The sequence below is a fragment of the Rhinoraja longicauda genome, chromosome 7 (genome assembly GCF_053455715.1).
Source record: "Rhinoraja longicauda isolate Sanriku21f chromosome 7, sRhiLon1.1, whole genome shotgun sequence".
Taxonomy (NCBI): Eukaryota; Metazoa; Chordata; class Chondrichthyes; order Rajiformes; family Arhynchobatidae; genus Rhinoraja; species Rhinoraja longicauda.
Genome location: NC_135959.1, coordinates 44,146,875 through 44,164,430, shown reverse-complemented (window position 1 = coordinate 44,164,430; position 17,556 = coordinate 44,146,875). Strand labels below are relative to the sequence as shown.

Here is a 17,556-nt window from a genome sequence, read left to right as displayed (position 1 = left end):
CAAAAATTATATATGTGACAAAAATACCAGAGTCTAAAATCAAATAAACAATGGATATATAACACTAGGATTACCTTCTCCAACTGATGTGCTAATGGTTGCTCATTTCCCAGTAACCATTGCACAACAAATCCTGCAACTTTCCCACTGCGGTGGGGAGATGGAACGAGCTGCCAGGGCAGGGAGTTAAGGCAGGAACTACAATAGCATTTAAAAAGGCAATTGGACAGGTACATGGATAGGAAAGGTCCAGAGGGTATATGCGCCAAATGCAGGTAAATAGGACCAGATTAGATAGGGCATTGTTGTTGGCAAGGATGAGTTGGGCCGAAGGGCCTATTTCCGTGCTGCATGCTTCCAAGACTCCATGACTAAATCGCGATGAAGCGATAGGGTGAACGCACAGATCCTTTTATCCAGGGTGGTGAAATCAAGAATGAGATGACATAGGTTTAGGGTGAAAGGGAAAGAATTTCATAGGAACCCAACAAGCAACTTTATCACTCAGAGGGTTGATGGCTATATGGAACGAGCTGCCAGAGGAGGCAGTGAAGGCAGATACTATAACAGCACATTTAACAGACACTTGGACAGATACATAGATAGGATAGGTTTTGGAAGGATATGGGCCAAATGCAGCCAAATGGGACAAACTGAGATGGGGCATCTAGGTCGGCATTGACTAGTTGGGCCAAAGGGCCTATTTCTGTGCTGCAAGGTTCTATAACCCAACTCAATCATCAGTACAAATGGCAAATGTTATATCTGTGATAAAGGAATCTGGTTCTCAGGAAATGTATGCAGGGACTCAACTGTGCATTGACTTGGTTGTATAATTATTATTTGCAGTTCCACAAACTTTTCCCAATGTTTCTCACCTGGAGATGAAGCCTGGTACACAATATCATCCCCGTCCTTTTCAGGAACAACTGTATGGCAAATGGCCATCATAATGAGAAACTCCTGGATTTCATTTGATGTTGGCTGAAAAAAAGGAGACACAATGGGTGTGAACCACTGGATTTTTGGGGCTCTTTTTCATGGCCCACCATTTCAAGACCCAATTATTAGCACAAACTCAAACTACACAAGGATGTAATGCTGAGGATTTATAAGGCAATGGTCAGACTCCATTTGGAGTATTGCGAGCAATTTTGGTCTCCATATCTGAGGAAGGATGTGCTGGTGTTGGAGAGGGCCCAGAGGAGAATGATCCCAGGAATGATTGGGTTAACATATGATGCGTGTGTGACAGCACTGGGCCTTTACTCACTGGAGTTTAGAAGAATGAGGGGGGACCTCATTGAAACTTACTTAGTGAAAGGCCTGGATAAAGTGGATGTGGAGAAGATGTTTCCACTAGTGGGAGAGTCTAGGACCAGAGGGCTCAGCCTCAGAATAAAAGGATGTACCTTTAGAAAGGAGATGAGGAGGAATTTCTTTAGTCAGAGGGTGGTGAAGCTGTGGGATTTATTGCAACAGAAGTCTGTGGAGGCCAAGTCATTGGGTATTTTTAAGGCAGACATTGTACTTGACGCTCTTAAGTAAAGAATAGGCTTGATTGCTTTGTCCGGTCCCAGTGGTGTGTTTTAAAGTTTTCTTTAACATTGGATCCGTCTTTTTTCAATTTGTGGATGGACCCCTCAACCATTGTTTCGTCCGAGTTTGAGTTCAGCTCATTGTCAAGTGTACTGAGGTACTGTGAAAAGCTTTAGTTGTGTGCTAGCCAGTCAGAGGAAAGACTATATAGGATTACAATCTAGCCATCCACAGTGTGTAGATGTGTGATGGAGGGAATAATGTGAATTACATTTGGTCAAGATAAATTCCAGTAAAGTCCGATCAAAGATAGTCCGAGGGTGTGCAATGAGGTAGATGGCAGCTCAGGACCGCTCTCTGGTTTTTGATTGGATGGTTCAGTTGCTCGACAACAGATGGGAAGAAACCTAAATCTGGACATGTGTGTTTTCACACTTCGATACCTCAAGCTCTTAACCACCCCTCCTCCTCGCCCCCAGACATAATAATATATTGGATGCTGATGTTAAAACCTTTAATGCAATTTGAATTCATTCATTCGACACAAATCACTTCAGAATTTTTTTCAGTCAGATTAAGTCATTGCATAAACTCTAGTTTTTTTGTTTTAAAAAACCCACCACAAGTACACCTTAGAACACAGCAATAAAGACTCACGTGTCCATTGATGTTATCTAATAATGTTGGATCATCAAAACCATCAGACTCCTTTGTAGAAATGACATGTCTATCAATTGAAAGCAGAATAAGTAATCTTTTTTTTTTTTCTTGACATAGAAAATAGGTGCAGGAGTAGGCCATTCGGCTATTCGAGCCAACACTGCATTCAATGTGATCATGGCTGATCATCCACAATCAATACCCCGTTCCTGCCTTCTTCCCATATCCCTTGATTCCGCTAGCCCTGAGAGCCCTATCTAACTCTCTTTTGAATCGGCCTCCACTGCCTTCTGAGGCAAAGAATTCCACAAATTCGCAATTCTCTAGGTGAAAAAGTTTTCCCTCATCTCAGTTCTAAATGACCTATCCCTTATTCTTAAACTGTGGCTGGCACCTGGATCTGGACTACCCCAACATCAGGGACATGTTTTCTGCATCTAGCTTATCAAATCCCTTAATAATTTTATATGTTTCTATAAGATCCCCTCTCATCCTTCTAAATTCCAGTGAATACAAGCCCAGTCGTTCCATTCTTTCATCATATGTCAGTCCCTCCATCCTGGGAATTAACCTGGTTAACCTATGCTACACTCCCCTCAAGAGCAAGAATGTCCTTCCTCAAATCAGGAGACCAAAACTGCACACAATACACCAGGTGTGGTCTCACCAAGGGCCCTGTACAACTGTAGAAGGACCTCTTTGCTCCAAAACTCAACTCCTCTCGTCATGAAGGCCAACATGCCATTAGCTTTTTTCACTGCCTGCTGTACCTGCATGCTTACTTTTAGTGACTGATGTACAAAGACACCCAGGTCTCGTTGCACTTCCCCTTTTCCTAATCTGGCACCATTCAGATAATAATTTGCCTTTTTGTTCTTGCCACGAAAGTGGATAACCTCACATTTATCCACATTATACTGCATCTGCCATGCATCTGCCCACTCACCCAACCTATCCTCTTCTGATCTTCTTTCTTACTTGACTTCTTACTTATGAGGTAGGATAATCAGTTGAAACCTGTTCCCTCAGGGCAGAATGTCACTCCTACCATCAGGAAGAAGGTGTAGAAGTTTGAAAACCATGACCACCAGGTTCAAGAATAGCTTCTGCCCAACAACCATCAGGATTTTGAACACTACACAACACTAACCTCCACCATAAACTATGGACTGTCTTGGTCACATGAAGAGCTTTGGGACTGACATTACGATATAACTTTATTTATCCCAGGAGGGACATTGATCTACCAAGTCATAAAAACACAAAATACATGAAACATGAAATTAAAGTGACGAGTGGAAGGCTTGGGGGATGTGCAAAGATTGGGGGGGGGAGTCAGTCTGTCAGACCCACGACAGAAGGGGGAGGAGTTGTAAAGTTTGATAGCCACAGGGAAGAAGGATCTTCTGTGGCGTTCTGTCCAGCATCTTGATGGAACCAGTGGGTAGCTGAAGGTGCCCCTCAGGTTGACCAGTGTGTTATGGGGTGGGTGGGCTGTATTTTTGCAATAGTATTGGGGTTATTAGTTTATTGAATTGTATTTGTTTATTATGTGGTATTTATGAAGATTGTGTTTACAGGCCTGTTTTGCTGCTGCAAGTAAGAATTTATTGTTAGTTTATTGCCACATGTGGCGAGGTACAGTGAAAAGCTTTTGTTGCATGCTAACCAGTCAGTGAGACAACAATACATGATTACAATCGAGCCATCCACAGTGTACAGACACGATAAAGGGAAGAATGTGAATATCGTTTAGTTCAAGATAAAGTTCAATAAAGTCCAAAGATAGTCGAAGGATCTCCAATGAGGTAGGTAACAGCTCAGGATTGCTCTCCAGTTGTTGGTAGGATAGTTTAGTTGCTTGATAACAGCTGAACAATTTCAGTAGGAAAAAAAACTGCAGATGCTGGTTTAACTCGAAGGTAGACACAAAATGCTGGAGTAACTCAGCGGGTCAGGCAGCATCTCGGGAGAGAAGGAATGGGCGACGTTTCGGGTCAAGACCCTTCTTCAGTGTTCTGTTGTCAGTACATATGACAATTAAACACTGTAGACCTGACTCTTGAAGGACCTGAGGGTATAGCTTTAAGGCGAGATGGGAAAAAGTTAAAGAAGTAAGGGGCAAGTTTTGGGAATGGATCTGCTGGCTCCGGCTGTGCCAAACCTCCAGAGGCCTGACCGCAGGGGGCAGATGCAATCCACTGATCAGCCACGGAAGTCCCGATCGGCCGCCTCACCCTGCCATGGCACCACATTTTTAGGGGGACTTCCAGGGGAGGGGGGAGTGGGGGATTTCTCCTCTCGTAACTTTGGCTGGATTAAAGGAGGTGCCAGACCTTCAGATTAAATTTGAAGAGTCCCAACCTTAAAAAAATCAATCTTAAGAAGGGTCCCGACCCAAAACATCACCTATCCATGTTCTCTTGAGTTGCTGCCTGACCCACTGAGTTACTCCAGCAATCTGTCACTTGTAAACCAGCATCTGCAGTTCCATGTTTCAGCAGTTCTACTATGTCGAGTGGCACAAACACAAGTCTACACTTTAGAATTAACAAAATGTGCACATTTCTAATGGAATTCCAATGGCGGCATGGTGGCGCAGCGGTAGAGTTGCTGGCTTACAGCGCCAAAGACCTGGGTTTGATCCTGACTACAGGTGCCGTCTGTACGAAGTTTGTACGTTCTCCCAGTGAGCTGCGTGGGTTTTCTCCGGGATCTCCGGTTCCTCCCACACTCCAAAGATGTACAGGTTTGTAGATTAACTGGCTTGGTATAATTGTAAAATGTCCCTAGTGTGTGTGGGACAGCATAGTGTGCAGAGATAGCTGGTTGGCACAGACTCGGTGGGCCGAAGGGCCTGTTTACGTGCTTATAAACGACATTAAATTTGCAGTATATAATACAACAGCAAATGAAATTAAAAAAATTCCCCTACCCCAAATCATCAGAAGACCGTTCAGTATCAGAATCCGTAATATGTCTGAGTAAAGAAAATTTCATTGTAAATATAATACCCAAACTCCAGAACCATAAGAATTAAATAGCTATAACACTTTCATAGGGCCATTGGTTTAAGGTGAGAGGGCCAAGATTTAAAAGGAAGGTGAGGGGTAACTTTTTCTTACTGAGGGTGGTGGGTGTAGGGAAAGTGCTGCCAGAGGAGGTAGTTCTGGCAGGTACCATCACAACGTTTAAAAAACTCTTGGACAGGAACATAGGTTTAGAGGGATATGGGCGATACGCAAGCAGTTGCGACCAGTTAGGATGGGGCACATTGGTCGGCATGGGGAAGTTGGGCTGAAGGGCCTGTTCCCATGCTGTATGATTATGACTCTAAGTGATCAAGCATGTTAGGTAACTTCTGGTTCACAAACAATTTAGTGGAAAAGAAAATTACACTGTCCAGGCTTGAAAAAAAAAAATTTGGAATAAAAATGTCAAATTTCCCCAAATTTCCCAAATGTTTTTTTCTGTTAAAGAAGATTCTACTTGAATATTACAGGGATGGAAATAGTTCACAATGCAGACGCTGAATATCATCAGTCTCTGCTGTAATATCAGAATACATCCTCATTATTTACTAATGCCATTACAAAGTTTTCCTCTTTCTCCAAACAATTCATTATAAAACGCACTTTCAGACACAGAAATATTTTGGTAGTTTGAATTTAGTTGTGTCGTGGGCTGAGAAGGGGCAGGAAGGACAATTCTCTATCACCGTCGCGGATCGTGAAAGCCCTGGATATGTACGGCACAAACATTGTGGGCCGAAGGGCTGTGCTGTACTGGTCCATGATCTGATAACAAGCAATATTGAAAGTGACAGGCAGCAAATGAGGAAAGCATGGACCAAATATAACAGGATAAAAAAGCAAATGTGTTTCCATTCCGCATTTTTGGTGCTCCGTGGAAAATTAATGAACCAGATTGGTATATTTCATCATTCAATTTTCTTCTTTTATGAATGGGAAATATCTTCCCGATTCATAGATAATTCACAATAAATCAAAGTATAAAAATGAGCAATTATCGCCACAGCCCATTTCTGTGCTTACCCGTACGAGATGCCAGCAATGGTGCATTTTTTAAATTCCATGACGTTGCAAGTTAAGGTGCCGGTTTTATCTGAAAATAAGTATTTTACCTGGAAGATAAAATAAAAAACAATAAATTTAAAAAAACATAAAACGTGATTATTTCATCTTTCCTTGCAGGAAAAGACAGCGGGCAAATTCCAATGTTACGTGCCTCTTGCCTTTTAGACGAAACTACAATTGTCACTGGTGGTTTACATGTGATAACCAGAACAATATGATCAGAAAGACACAAAATCCTAGAGTAACTCAGCGGGACAGGCAGCATCGCTGGAGAGAAGGAATGAGTGACGTTTCGGGTCGAGACCTCCTTTTTGTTGGGGAAAGAATAGCGAGGGCTAATAACTAGTGAAGAGGGATGTGGATTGTGCAAATGTGGTGACAGGGAACCACAGAAAAAGCTTAAAAGTAGAGACATGGAGTGCAACAGCGACGACACCCAAGTTTCAAGAACATCGTTGATTACGTATAGCGTGCACCCATCATTGTACCAGAAAAATGGATCTACCATGAACTAAGACTTGTGGATAATCATTCTAATTGGTTTGTTACCTAATTAAGTCTTTTTGTAACCTTCATTTGTACTTAAGACGTAGGTTTACTGTGAATCAAGTTTCTGTGTAATCTAGTCATGTGAGAATATAAAAACCGTAACAAAGTCACGCTCAGGAGATCGGCTTTGAATGGTCTCCTGGTCTGAACTAGTTTAAAAAAATTGACTGTTACTTCAAACACCAACATGGCGTTTCCATTTTGCTCCAACATTCCTTATCTCACACGCTTTGTCTTTTCATTTCTGGCCTTTGTCCAACCATTTGGACATTCAAAAACTCCCTTCACCCGGATCCACCTATCACTTGCCAGGCTTTGTCTTGCCCTCTTCTCTCCTCCAGATTTCTCCTCCATCCCATCACAATCAGTTTGAAGAAGGGCCCCAAACCAAAACATTGCCTGTCTCTGTGCAGAGATGCTGCCTGACCCACTGAGTTTAGTTTAGAGTTACAGCATGGAAACAAGCCCTTTGGCCTGCTGAGTCTGCACCGACCAGCGATCACCCCCATACACTATGTTCCTTCCTACTCACTAGGGTATTTTACAGAAGCCCATTAACCTACAAACCTGCAAGTCCTTGGAGTGTGGGAGGAAACCAGAGCACCCGGAGAAAACCCACAGTCACGGATATAACATAAAAACTCTGTACAGACAGCACCTGTGGCCAGGATTGAACCTGGATCTCTGCTGTGCACGGCAGCAACTCCACCGCTGCGCAACTGTGCCACCCTGAGTTACTCCAGCACTTTAACAAAAACTTAATTTTCATTATGTTTTCAAATTAATGGAATCCACATGGGAATTTAGGAAGCAGTTTGTTGGCCACTGACATGTGGGGGTTGAGATAGACCCCAACGAGATTTTTGCCCAGCAAGGAATGGTTGAATAAAAGAAAATACACCCATCACCCTTTGTGTAAAAAAGTTACCCTTCAGGTTCCTATTAACTCCCTCACCTCAAAGGTCTTGTATATTCCTACTCACAATATAGGCTGAAGACAGTGGCTTGGCTTCAGTAAAAAAAAAGCATTGTTTTGTTTGAGAAAACAATTCTAAAATTACTTATATAAAATGTTTATTGTAAAGAACTGCACTTGGAAGCATTAGTGCCCAAGAAGTTAAACTGCATTTTAATCTTTAAAAAATTACTATAGATTTTTAACCTTTAAAAATCTATGGTAAATGAAAACCAAATTTTATCATAAAAATAAGACGTAAATGACTTGACATTTCTGGAAAGCAGTTTTTGAAATTTAGTGATAATCATTCTGATAAATATAGATTCTGTCGAAACAAGGAAATGCAGATGCTGAGTTACAACAAAAAAAATCCACCAAGTGCTGGAGTGACTGCAAGAGGGCAGGCTGCATCTCTGGAGAACGAGGATAGGTGACATTTCAGTTTGGGGAACCCTTCTTCAGACTGACATGTCACCTTTCCATGTTCTCTAGAGATGCTTCCTGACCCGCTGAGTTACTCCAAAACTTTGTGTCTTTTAAAAAAAAACTTTGCTTTCACAGATTCTGTTGAAATTTCCTACCTGGCCTAACTCTTCATTCAGGTTGGAAGTTCTTGCCATTGCCGGTGTGTCTGTGATTGAGCGGTACATATCTAAATCCTGCAATTTGAAAGAAAGTGAAAAGCTAACTCAAATCCAGAGCTCTTGACGCATGGCTATCGTGTTTAACAGTAATTCCAGCAATGAATGGTTAAAAATAACATTTTGAATTTATGTTCAAAACTGAATTTCACTTAAATGCACATCAAATATAGCAAATGTTAACTGATCCAAATATACAGCAAGAAACATTCCAGATTGTAACTTTGTCGGCGCCAGGCACGTGGCGCGACTCTTGTGTGCTAAGTTGTGTGCGAAACAAAGCATTTCACTGCAGGGTACCTAATGCAACAAAAAAGTATCATTCATTCATTCATTAAATCTCACAGAATCGCTAAGGGGAGCTAGCAACACAAATTTCAATGTATTATTAATGGAACAATTACAAACCCAGTTAATGAAGAGGGCTTGTGTAAATTTGACAACTTCCAAGGTCACCAGCAAACTGATCGGAATGAGGTTGTTGTAAAGAATGATGAAGGTGAGAAGGTTGAAGCCAAAATTAGGTGCGGACTTGCCTGCGTCTAGGAAAAAAGAAAAAATACAATTAACTGTACAATACCTGCCACTGCCGACCGGAACTAGCTACCTGCATCACCTACCAACATGGTTTCCTGATTAAATTCACATCTAGGGATAGAGTTGCAAATTTAAATTATTCCTTCTTGCGTGAAGGAATCTAATTAAATAAATTATATTTTTTAGTTTTTGAGACACAGCGAGGAAATGGGCACTTCAGCCCACCGAGTCCATGCCAACCATCGATCACCTGTTCACACTAGTTCCATGTTATCCCAGTTTCACCTCCCACACACGAGGGACAACTTACAGAAGCCAATTAACCTAGAAACCTGCAGGTCCTTGGAATGAGGGAGGAAACCGGAGCACCCAGAGAAAACCCACGCAGTCACAGGGAGAACATAGAAACTCCGCAGTTCTGTGTTATCCCACTTTCACATCCATTCCCTACACACTAGGGGCAATTTAGACGCCAATTAACCTACAAACCTGCACATCTTTGGGATGTGGGAGGAAACTGGAGCATCTGGAGAAAACCCACGCGGTTACAGGGAGAACGTACAAATTCTGCACTGACAGCACCCGTAGTCAGGATCGAAGCCGGGTCTCTGCGGTGTGAGTTATCAACTCCACTGCTGTGCCACCGTGCTGCCCTCTTATGATCTGTGTTTTAGTTAAATTTAATAATAAATAAATTACATTGCTTAACTATTGAAAATGTTGCACAACTATTCTGAGTAACTTCTACTAAATTTCTGTGTTTTGTCTTGAAGAAACAACAACTTTCTAGTGTCATCTGATAAGTAATTCCAAAGCTACCAGTGCTCACGTCTGATGGAGTGACAGTGGGCAACAAAGGTTCACATTCATAGTAAGGCGATCATTTTAGGCTTCTTTAAATATTAGTTGAACAATCATGAGAACATTGACACTGTTAAATTCAATATTACTAAGGACTTTGAATGTCAAAGGTGATAGAACCTGTACAAGTACAGTAAAGCAACAGGCCCTTCAGCCCACAATGTCTGTGTCGAACATGATGCCAAGAGCAACTCCTATCTACCTGTACCATAACCCGCATCCCTCCACTGCCAGCACATGCGCGTGGTTATCCAAAAATCTCTTAAATGCCTCAATCACCACACCCGGCAGCACTTAGGCCCACACTACCCACTGTTTAAAAAAAAGTCCTGCAAGATAAAGTCCAGTAAGTTCCAATTAAAGATAGTGCGAGGGTCTCCAATGAGGCAGATGGTGGGTCAGGACCGCTCTAGTTGGTGATATGATGGTTCAGTTAGTTGCCTGATAACAGCTGGGAAGAAACTGGCCCTGAATCTGAAGTTGTGTTTCCATTTTCCCATTTTCACTGTGTTTCGCTCGTCTATATACTAAAACTCTTGTTTGTTTGTTTGTTCCTGAACTACAGCCAAAACGGTACATGATAGGGTGACAATTTTAGGCCCACCTTACTCACCGTCGTCCCTTTAGTGCTAATGGAAGACGTTTCATTGAAATCGGTGTTATATTTTTAAAGTTATTCACCGGAGGGGGGTAAAGATAAGGGGGGTCGAGGGGGACGGAGTGGGGGGGGGGGGAGGAGGGAGGGAGGGGGGAGAAGGGAGGGAGGGTGCAGGAGGAGAGGGAGGAGTGGGGAAGGGGGAGAGGGTCCTGCACCAATGCAGGTTTGGGCCCAACAGGTCCACTTGGTCTAGTATCCCTATAAACCTTTCCTATCCATGTACTTCTCCAAGTGTCTTTTAAATGCTGTTATATAGTACCTACCTCAACGACCTCCTCTGGCAGCTCATTCCATATACACCGGAGGAGGGTAAAGATAAGGGGGTCGAGGGGGACAGCTCATTCCATATACACCGGAGGGGGGTAAAGATAAGGGGGGTCGAGGGGGACAGCTCATTTCATATACCCACCACCCTCTGTGAAAATGTTGGCCCTCAGGTTTCTACAAAATCTTGCCAATCCCGCCTTAAACCTCCGGTTTATGATTCGCCTACCCTGGGTGAGAGAATCTGTGCATGGGTCTATGGTTTAATTACTTTGTTATCCAGCATCCTTTTGGATTTTCCATATATTGGAATCCATTTTGTGTCTGGGTCTAACGTATTCATTATTTTGCCACGATCGCCCCGACGTGCAGCAACAGCGGCAGCGACAGTGTGTTCGCCCGCACCGGATCGCGGGGCTTGGGTCAGCCCGCTGTGGACCTTCCACCGTCTGGCGCGGCCTGGAACGTGGCAACGACACCAGCCTGACCGCGGGAGAAGACGGCAGGGGAAGGGAAAAGACATTATGGCCTTCCATCACAGTGAGGAGGGGACTGGAGGAGACTCACTGTGATGGATGTTTCTTTTTTTTGTGTGTTGGTAGGGGTTGTGTAATTTGCCTGTTTTATTGCTTTTATTATTGGACTGTGGGTGGCTAAATTTCGTCCAAAAAACTTGTTTTTTGGATGACAAATAAAGATATCTTGAATCTTGAATATCCAGTATACTTTTGGATTTGCTAAATATCAGAAACCATTTGAGAATAATGTTGCTTCATAAAGAATAATTGAAATATATTTGCGACCAAGCAACAGAAATCTGGAGCTAGGAAGGATTTTCTTCACAGTTGAATCCCCAGAGGGCTTGTGTAAGGAAAATGTGTTTTTTCGTAATGAAAGATTACCGTGGGCTTCAAAAGGTGAATGATCATGAGTTTTCAAACAAACGTAGAACATGGAACAGCAGAGAACAGACCTTTCAACCCACAATGTCTGTGCCGAACATGATGCCAGGTTAAACTAATCTCCTCTGCCTGCACTTGATCCACATCCCTCCATTCCCTGCATATCCATGTGCCTTTCTAAACTCCTCTTAAATGCCCCTATCGAATCTGCCTCCACCACCATCCCTGGCAGTGCGTTTAAGGCACCCACAACTCTGTGAAAGAAAACTTAACGACATTTAAAAGTTAAGATGAGAATTTTGATAATTAATAATCCTTAATGCCTTTGCTTAGTTTATTATTGTCACATATACCAAGGTACAGTGAAAAGCTTTTAGTTGTGAGCTAACCAGACAGCAGAAAGACTCGACATGATTTCAAATATTCCACAGTGCACAGCTAAAGGATAATGGGAATAACTACCTGCGGTTAGGTACCAATCGGTCATGTTGTGTTGATTGTTCCAAATCTCAGTGCCCACGGCACTCACGACGGCCATCACCACGAGAATGCAGAAGAGAATGAGAATCTGCATGTTTGTAACCTTTTCAACATTGGATCTCTTCAGTGGGGCCTTCGTTGAATTCTGCATATTAAGAAATGACAAACAATAATCATTTATCCATTATCAAACTCTAACATACACTTTGAAATTCAGTATCCACAAATAACACTTCAAAAAAATAATTTTGTTGTTATATTTTTGTAGAAGTGTTATTTAATCCCAAACCATGTAACATCGAATGAGCGAGTCCAAGAGACCAGATTTATTCCAGTTTGAGTCCGGTAATGAGCTGGGCTGACGTGGCCCTTTTCCTCTGTGGCTCTAAAACTTAAAAGTTTAGTTTAGTTTAGAGATACAGCATGGAAACAGGCCCTTCGGCTGGCCAAGTATCCGCCGACCATTGATCACCCATTCACACTAGTTCTTTATAATCCCAGTTTTGCATCCTACACACTGGGGCAATTTTCCAAAGCCAATTCACCTAAATAGCGGTAGTATATACTGTTATTGTACATAGTCATAAGTGTGTTTTCTACAACATACATGAACAAGGGCCATATATCTGAGGAAAGACGCACTGGCATTAAAGAGGTTCCAGAGGAGGTTTACGAGAATGATCTCTGCCTCAGAAGGCAGTGGAGGCCAGTTCGTTGGATGCTTTCAAGAGAGAGCTGGATAGAGCTCTTAAGGATAGCGGAGTGAGGGGGTATGGGGAGAAGGCAGGAACGGGGTACTGATTGAGAGTGATCAGCCATGATCGCATTGAATGGCGGTGCTGGCTCGAAGGGCTGAATGGCCTACTCCTGCACCTATTGTCTATTGTCTATTGTCTATCCCGGGGATGATTGGATTAACACATGAGGAGCGTTTTAGACATCTCTGGGCATGTACTCACTGGAGTTTAGAAGAATGGGAGGGAGATTTAATTGAAACCTACCGAATAAAGGCTTAACAGAGTGGATGTGGAGAGGATGTTTCCAGTAGTGAGAGAGTCTTGGACAAGAGGGCGCAGACAGAATAAAGGGACGTACCTTTAGAAAGGAGATGAGGAGGGATTATTTAGCCGGAGGGTGGTGAATCTGTGGAATTCATTGCCACGGACGGCGGTGGAGGTAGGGGTGCCAACTATCTCACTCCCAAATACGGGACAAGGTGCAGTCACCGCCCTGCGCCCCACGTGACCTCACTCAGCCAGCGGCCACATGCTCCTGCTCCACCAACGGCGGCCACCCAGGCCGGGAGGCAGGTTGCTATGCAACCTCCGTTTGGGGCTCCCAGAAATAAAGGCTTATGTAATAATAATCAGTGAGGTCGACATACTACAAAATGTAGTAATAAATCCCGGGTTTAAATGTGCAGGTTTGGGTTAACTCGGTGTAAAATTTAACAGAAATGCCACAGGGAAAAGGTCAGGGGGTCAGAAAGAAAAACAGAGTTAATGTTTCGAGTTGGCACCGGTTGTCATTCCCAAATCACTTTAAGTCGGACGGTCGAACATTGTGACTCCTTGTGTAAAGGTCGGAAGGTGGTTTCTAAAGTACAAGTGGGAACTCTGCAGAGTATGGGCAGGAAATACATCACCCCCTTGCATTGGGTGGTGATTGCAGTGTGAGCGAGTGTGGCCAGCGCCTGCTCCATATATATAATGGCACTGGAGACATCTAGGGCAGCTCTCAGTGTTAATAACACCAACTGCGCACCATATTCCCATTGGGGCAGCTCGCCCCCCTGATGGCCGGGGCCTCCCTCTCATGCGAGCCATGCTCGCCCGCTTCAACCACAAACTCCACCGGCATTGTGTGCAGGTTTACCAAGGACGTTGCCTTAGTCTGTAAGTTCTAGGGAGGGGAAAGGAATCAAAAAACCTGGCGACATCCCACCCACCCACCCAACCAACCAAACATGCCCTCCAAGACAGCAGAGTCTGGCTCGGTTTACCAGCTATCACAAGGAATTAAACCAGACTGTCAATGGGGAACCTGTGATTAGTGTCAGTTTCTGACTGTTTTTTGTGGATTGGATGAATTCCTGCAGGTTTAAGCAATTTAAGTGGATTGTAACCCGCTGTGTGACTTGGAAGCACTTATTTAATGTTACTCCCTCTGGAATGTGCAAAGTTGAATGCATCTGTGAAACAATTTGATAACGGTTTAAAATATGTAGCATTATATCCCGAATGCTTCATTCTGCTCTGGGTGCGAGTTCACATTTTTAAGATTCGCTCTCTGTACTGAATTTTCTTTTGTGCTGCGTTAGTCGTGTTAAGGGTTTTAGGTTTAGTTGCTGCAAGAAATGATACCGACTGTCACACATAGGCGGCGTCTGGGCCCACAGCCCCCCCCCCCGGGCCTAATACGGGACAAGGGCAGTCCCATACGGGACAAATGAATTTAGCCCAAAATACGGGATGGCCCGGCTAACACGGGATAGTTGGCAACCCAAGGTGGAGAAATTGGGTATTTTTAAAGCAGATAGGTTCTTGATTACTGAGGGTGTCAAAGGTTACAGGAAGAAGGCATAAGAATGGGGTTGAGGGGGGAAAAATAGATCAGGCATGACTCAATGGGTCAAATGGCCTAATTCCATTCCCATGTCTTTATAGTCTTGGATATTATGACCAATAAACAATAATTTCCATTGACAGATATGGATAAGGACAACATGGTAGCGCAACGGTACAGTTGTTGCCTGACAGCGGCAGAGACCCAGGTTCAATCCTGACTACGGATGCTGTCTGTACAGAATTTGTACGTTCACCTCGAGACCTGCGTGGCTTTCCTCTCACACTCCAAAGTACAGGTTTTGTAGGCTAATTGGCTTAGGTAAAATTGTAAATTGTCCCTAGTGTGTGTGGGGTAGTGTTAGTGTATGGGGATCGCTGGTCGGCACGGACTTGGTGGGCCGAAGGGCTTGTTTCTGTGCTGTATCTGTAAACTAAACCAAACAATGCAATTGGGCAATCACTAAAGTCAAGAACATTGGGTAGCAACCTGCACCAGTTTCGTGTCATGCCCAGTGTACACCACGAGTCCAACGATCCATTGAGTGTTCCGCAGTTGTGCACCTCGAAGTAACATCTGGTCAGGCCCAACAGGATCAGGGCTGCAGGAACACAACATTAACATCATTATAACTTCACATTTAAACTGGAGGAACAAAGAACTGAAGATAGACACAAAAAGCTGGAGTAACTCAGCGGGATAGGCAGCATCTCTGGAGAGAAGGAATGGGTGACATTTTGGGTCGAGACCCTTCTGCAGATGCTGGATAATACATAAAATGACACAGAATGCTGGAGTAAAGCAGCGAGTCAGGCAGCATCTCTGGGGAACATTGATGGGTGACGTTTTGAGTCGTGACCCTTGACATACAGCACGGTGAAACAGCGGTAGATTTGCTACCTTACAGCACCAGAGACCCGGATTCGATCCTGACTACAGATGCTGTATGTATGGATTATGTACCTTCTCCCTGTGAATGCATGGGTTTTCTCTGGGTGCTCGGATTTCCTCCATCAGTCCAAAGATGTGCAGGTTTGTACGTTAATTTGACTTTGATAAAAATTGTAAATAGTATACAGTGTGTAGGATAGTGCTGGTGTACGGGGAAATCGCTGGTCGGCATGGACTCTGTCTGCCGAAGAGCCTACTTCAACGCTGCGTCTCCAAACTAAAGGAAATCTGTATCTTTAATCATACTTTACTAGACTTTACCTTGCACTAAACATTATTCCCTTTATCATGCATCTGTACATGGTGGATGGCTCGATTGTAATCATGTACAGTCTTTCTTGACTGGTTAGCGCACAACAAACGTTTTTCACTGTACCTCGGTACACAATAAACGAAATGTTTCAATAGAGCGGTCCACTTATTGGGGAACATGCGGTAACAATATCAATTGAGTTGATGTAGAAATCCTTGTGGCCAAGTCTAAAGTAACGCCAACCTAATCCTTTCAACCATCCTCCAGCTGACCTTCCACAATGGGATCAATAGTGCTTCATGAAGAATATGGATTAAAAGAAAGATTTAAAAAAATATTACAATACCGATAGTCACCAATCCGGAGATTGCCAGTAAAGTCATACAGGTGTCGATTCGGTACATCACATTCCAAATTCCCAGTGATCTTCATTAAATCTGCAGTGGATTGCATATTTGCTGTCAATGGCAAACCCTAACAGGAAAGGATAATTAGGATTTAGACAATACCATTAAAACAAAAATCCACAAGCCCAACAAATATTTATCACAGCCTTAATCACTCAAACGAGACAGAGAAAAGGCACTTTCTTGATCCAAAATGGCGGCCAACCCAAGCAACTCTCTGTGTGCTAGTCACAGAAGTGGATCTGCAATCACGCATTACGATCGCTCCACTCTTTTAAATCTCTACTCTGCACTAAATATTACTCATGATATTCTCTTTATCATGTCTCTGTACTGTGGATGGCTCAATTGTAATCATGTATAGTCTTTTCACTGACTGGTTAGCATGCATGCGAGGTACGCTTTTCAATGTACCTCGTACACATGATAATAAACCAAACTCAAACTCAAAAGGCCAACTTATAATTCAGCAACTATAATTAATTGTATTATGTTAGAATTAATTACTGGAGTTAAGTCCCCAGCTGCATTAGACGTGTTGGGCAGCACATTGGCGCAGCGATAGAGTTGCTGGCTTACAGCGCAAGAGACCTGGGTTTGATCCTGACTATGGGTGCTGTCTGTACAGTTTCTACGTTCTCCCTGAGACCATGTGGGATTTCTCCGAGTGCTCCAGTTTCCTCCCACACTCCAATTGGCTTTGGTAAAAATTGTAAACTGTCTCCAGTGTGTAGGATAGTGCTAGTACATGGGGAGATCGCTGGTTGACACTGACTTGGTGGGCCGAAAGGCTTGTTTCTGCGCTGTATCTCAAAAGGTCTCCACACTATCACAGATATGACCTTATTCTCTCAAACCTCCAACCCCAAGCACCTTTCCTTCTCTGAATTTAAAACATGATAGATTTTTAACATACTCATTCTAATTTCAGGTTATTGGCTCAAAAAACTTTAATTTCTCTCTCCACAGATGCGACCCGATTTTCTGAGTATTTCTAGCACATTTTTATTTAATCGAATTTCCACATGTCAAAAGACTACAAAGTGCTAGAGTAATTCAGCAGGTCAGGCAGCATCTCAGGAGAACATGGATAGATGACGATTTGGTCGGGACTCTTCTTCAGACTGATTCTACAAGGTTGGGATTAATTTTGAAATTTTACATATTATTCTATGCAACGTATTATAGAGAAGACGAACTCGATTCCATTTCCATTCTTGCATTGCAAAAACAA

At 43.2% G+C, this 17,556-nt stretch overlaps 1 protein-coding gene across 1 annotated transcript in view; it reads right to left on the bottom strand.

Annotated features, from left to right (window-relative positions):
- atp8a2 (ATPase phospholipid transporting 8A2) overlaps positions 1-17,556 on the bottom strand; it is a 171,014-nt gene that overhangs the window by 113,758 nt on the left and 39,700 nt on the right. Inside the window, exons 8-16 of the mRNA XM_078403060.1 lie at positions 16,262-16,389; positions 15,201-15,312; positions 12,126-12,291; positions 8,853-8,980; positions 8,385-8,462; positions 6,255-6,343; positions 5,135-5,179; positions 2,197-2,266; positions 879-984 (exon numbers count right to left, since the gene is read on the bottom strand). Of these exons, the coding sequence (XP_078259186.1) occupies positions 879-984; positions 2,197-2,266; positions 5,135-5,179; positions 6,255-6,343; positions 8,385-8,462; positions 8,853-8,980; positions 12,126-12,291; positions 15,201-15,312; positions 16,262-16,389 (922 nt within the window). The remainder of the gene's footprint in view (positions 1-878; positions 985-2,196; positions 2,267-5,134; positions 5,180-6,254; positions 6,344-8,384; positions 8,463-8,852; positions 8,981-12,125; positions 12,292-15,200; positions 15,313-16,261; positions 16,390-17,556) is intronic.